The sequence below is a fragment of the Anastrepha ludens genome, chromosome 4 (genome assembly GCF_028408465.1).
Source record: "Anastrepha ludens isolate Willacy chromosome 4, idAnaLude1.1, whole genome shotgun sequence".
NCBI classification, from domain to species: domain Eukaryota; kingdom Metazoa; phylum Arthropoda; class Insecta; order Diptera; family Tephritidae; genus Anastrepha; species Anastrepha ludens.
Genome location: NC_071500.1, coordinates 110725224 through 110728108, shown reverse-complemented (window position 1 = coordinate 110728108; position 2885 = coordinate 110725224). Strand labels below are relative to the sequence as shown.

Genomic DNA, 2885 nt, shown 5'->3' with positions numbered 1-2885 from the left:
TGATGGTAACAGGGGAAGAGGAAAACCTCCTCCGCGTTGAAAAGATCAGGTGGAGAAGGACTTTGCTTTACTTGTTGGGTCCAACTGGCGCAGGATAGGAGGAGAAAGAAATGATTGACGCGCTTTGTTAAACTCGACCAAAATCGCTAAGTGGTCATGGCGTCGAACAAGAAGAAGAAGGTTGAGCTTTGGACATCTTACTGTATAACCAAATTAGTCAGAAGTTACTTAAGTAATCACTTTTTTAAGTATGCATGACGATTTTCCCACTAAATCCTTATAAAGGAAATTTATATCTTACCACCCAGCTTTATGTTAAATAAATACTCGTATCAATTGATTTGTCACAGTTACCACCAAATTGTGAGTGAAGTTCAGTCGGTGTCTTACATTTTCTTTCATATGCTGAATAAATCCCAGCCATCTTCTCCATTACATCAACATTTATCGATGCCTGTTGGAGGTCTCATAATGGTTTCCAAATGGCGCTTTAGTGCTACTGCGAGCGTGCCAGACTGGCACTTCAGCCATTTCACCTTCCTACTTACCGGAATAAGCCCGTGGGTGTCATTTTCAAGCCCATGCTTGTCATTTCCTAAAGGGTATCACAAAGCTGAACTGCTTTTGGTCGATTTCTTGAGCATCGATCGCTCGGATTTGTTAGCAGAACAAGTTTATGGATGGGAAAATAATTTTCATGGGAGTGTTTTTCAAAAAAAAAAAAAGAAAAATTGTTGTTGTTCTTGTGACATTTAATACCACTATTTAATATACTATTGTTGTTGCAGTGGTAAGTCAATTGTATTGAAGTGTTGTTGTTTAACTGAATTTGGGTGTTCAAATACGGTTAATGTTGTTTTAGTGAACCTGAATATTGCTGTTGTAACAAATGCTGTGTGTTGTTGTTAACTTGTTTTTTTCTTTGTTTTTTCGTAATTCGCTTTTGTGTAGTTTTTATTTATATCCATTGATAGTGTTTAGTCGTATATGAACTTGTTGTTGTTGTATCAAACTATTGCGACAGGCGGTTCGCTACTTTGTGTTTGTAATGACAATCAAATTGTTGTTTTTTATTAACTCGGCAGCGAAGTTATTGTTGACTTATTTCACTTATGCATATTAGCATTTTTTTATTTTTTTATATATTTTTATTATTGATTTAGTTGTAGCGCCTGTTTATTATCATCTTTTTGTATTGTTGTTTGAGGCTTACACTTTTCTGTTTCTGTTGTCTTCAGCGATTTGATTTTAATTTAAATTTTTTGTCAACGAAATTTACAAAAATTAAGCCACAAAACCAATCAAAATTCAATGCAACATTCATATGTAAATTTGGATTTCGAAAAGGTTTCGTCAGAGATCGAACCAACACAGCTTTCAGCGTTCTTACAGATACCGACAAGTTCGTTGCTTCAGTCTTCAGTGTCGCTTCGACGCGTCTGGCAGGCGTTAAACGACGCTTATTTAGCAAAATTAGTTAAGCGCGCAAAAACACATTTCCATTACAAGCAAAGCTTCAATATTCATAAATGCAAGTAAACAGCCGGAAATAATCCACACAACGTAACGCGCCGTAGCGGAAAATTGTAAAAACACAAAAAAAGAACACAGAAAACAGAATAGTTTAAAGTGGAATAACATTACAAAAAATACAAAGTGAATAAACAGCAACGACATAGAAAAAAGAAAACTAAATAAAAGCCAATTAAGTCACACAATCAAATCAGCAGCGCAGACATTTCGCATTAAACTAATCAAGAACGTGCGCGCTCACCTCCTCCACCACATCATTTGACTTGCCGGATTTCCCACACATCCATTCTCCCTCACTCTCAAGCTCTCTCCCCAATCAACGCACTCCACACTACATACACGCGCGCTTCGCAAAAATGTGCACAACGCCAAGTTCGCGTCTGCTGCTGCGACTCATAATCGACGTCGTGATTTTAATTGCGCTCTGCTGCTTTGCTCTAATTGCGCTCCCTAAAATATTACCGACCACACGGCGCGGCTTCTTCTGCAGCGACGCATCACTACACTACCCCTACACCGCTTCGCTGCTGAGCCGCGTACACATCACAATTACAGTGATCGCTTTGCCTGCCGCCGTCATGCTAGTGGTGGAGATGTTGTGGGCGGCGGTGCGCGCCACGCGCAAATCTACAAGTCCAACTGCCACCACTGCTGGTAAGTGTAGTGGAGTGCAGCGATTCGCTTTTATTGGCATCAACATACCGACCTTCGTCAGCGAGTGTTACAAAATTGTGGGCGTCTACTTCTTCGGCTTGGCGCTCGTATTGATAGCGCAAAGCGCTACTAAACATTTTGTTGGTCGCTTGCGCCCTCACTTCTTCGACGTATGCCAGCCACAGCTACTGGAAACGCTTGGCGGTGGTTTGGCTTGTGATCGCTCGGCGTCAGCTGCACAAAATGTCACCACCGGCTATATTGAGGACTATGAGTGCTATGAGTTGGCCGCCTCTGCAGAGTTGCTCAGCATGGCTCGTCAATCCTTTCCTAGTGGCTTTACCGCTACCGTCTGCTATGCTATGTGCTTTGTCATCTTCTATCTGCAGGCGCGTCTCTCTGCTAGCGCATTTTTGATGCTGAAGACTTTGCTGCAATTTGGTTGTCTTGCCTTGGCTACGATGGTAGCGATTGAACGTTTCTATACGCATTACAATCATTGGACGGACATCATGGCGGGCGCGTTTTTGGGATTTTCAGTTGCTGCGTTTGCGACGATTTGTGTAGCTGGTCTGTTCAAAGGGATACCCATAAAAAGTAGAAAGCCGCGTGAGGATTTTACGCGCATATATGGCTACTATGGTGCCAATCGAGTGGCGAAATATTATTGATGGATTATTTTATGTGTTAAATAATAA

At 41.3% G+C, this 2885-nt stretch overlaps 1 protein-coding gene across 1 annotated transcript; it reads left to right on the top strand.

Annotated features, from left to right (window-relative positions):
* The first annotated feature begins 1302 nt into the window (after nt 1–1302).
* LOC128862236 (putative phosphatidate phosphatase) lies at nt 1303–2885 on the top strand. The gene has a single exon (XM_054100752.1). It carries the CDS (start codon nt 1890–1892, stop codon nt 2856–2858), a length of 969 nt encoding a protein of 322 aa, XP_053956727.1. The 5' UTR covers nt 1303–1889; the 3' UTR covers nt 2859–2885.

Coding starts and splice junctions, on each gene's coding strand:
- LOC128862236 (XM_054100752.1), top strand. CDS start 1,890: ATGTGCACAACGCCAAGTTCGCGTCTGCTGCTGCGACTCATAATCGAC.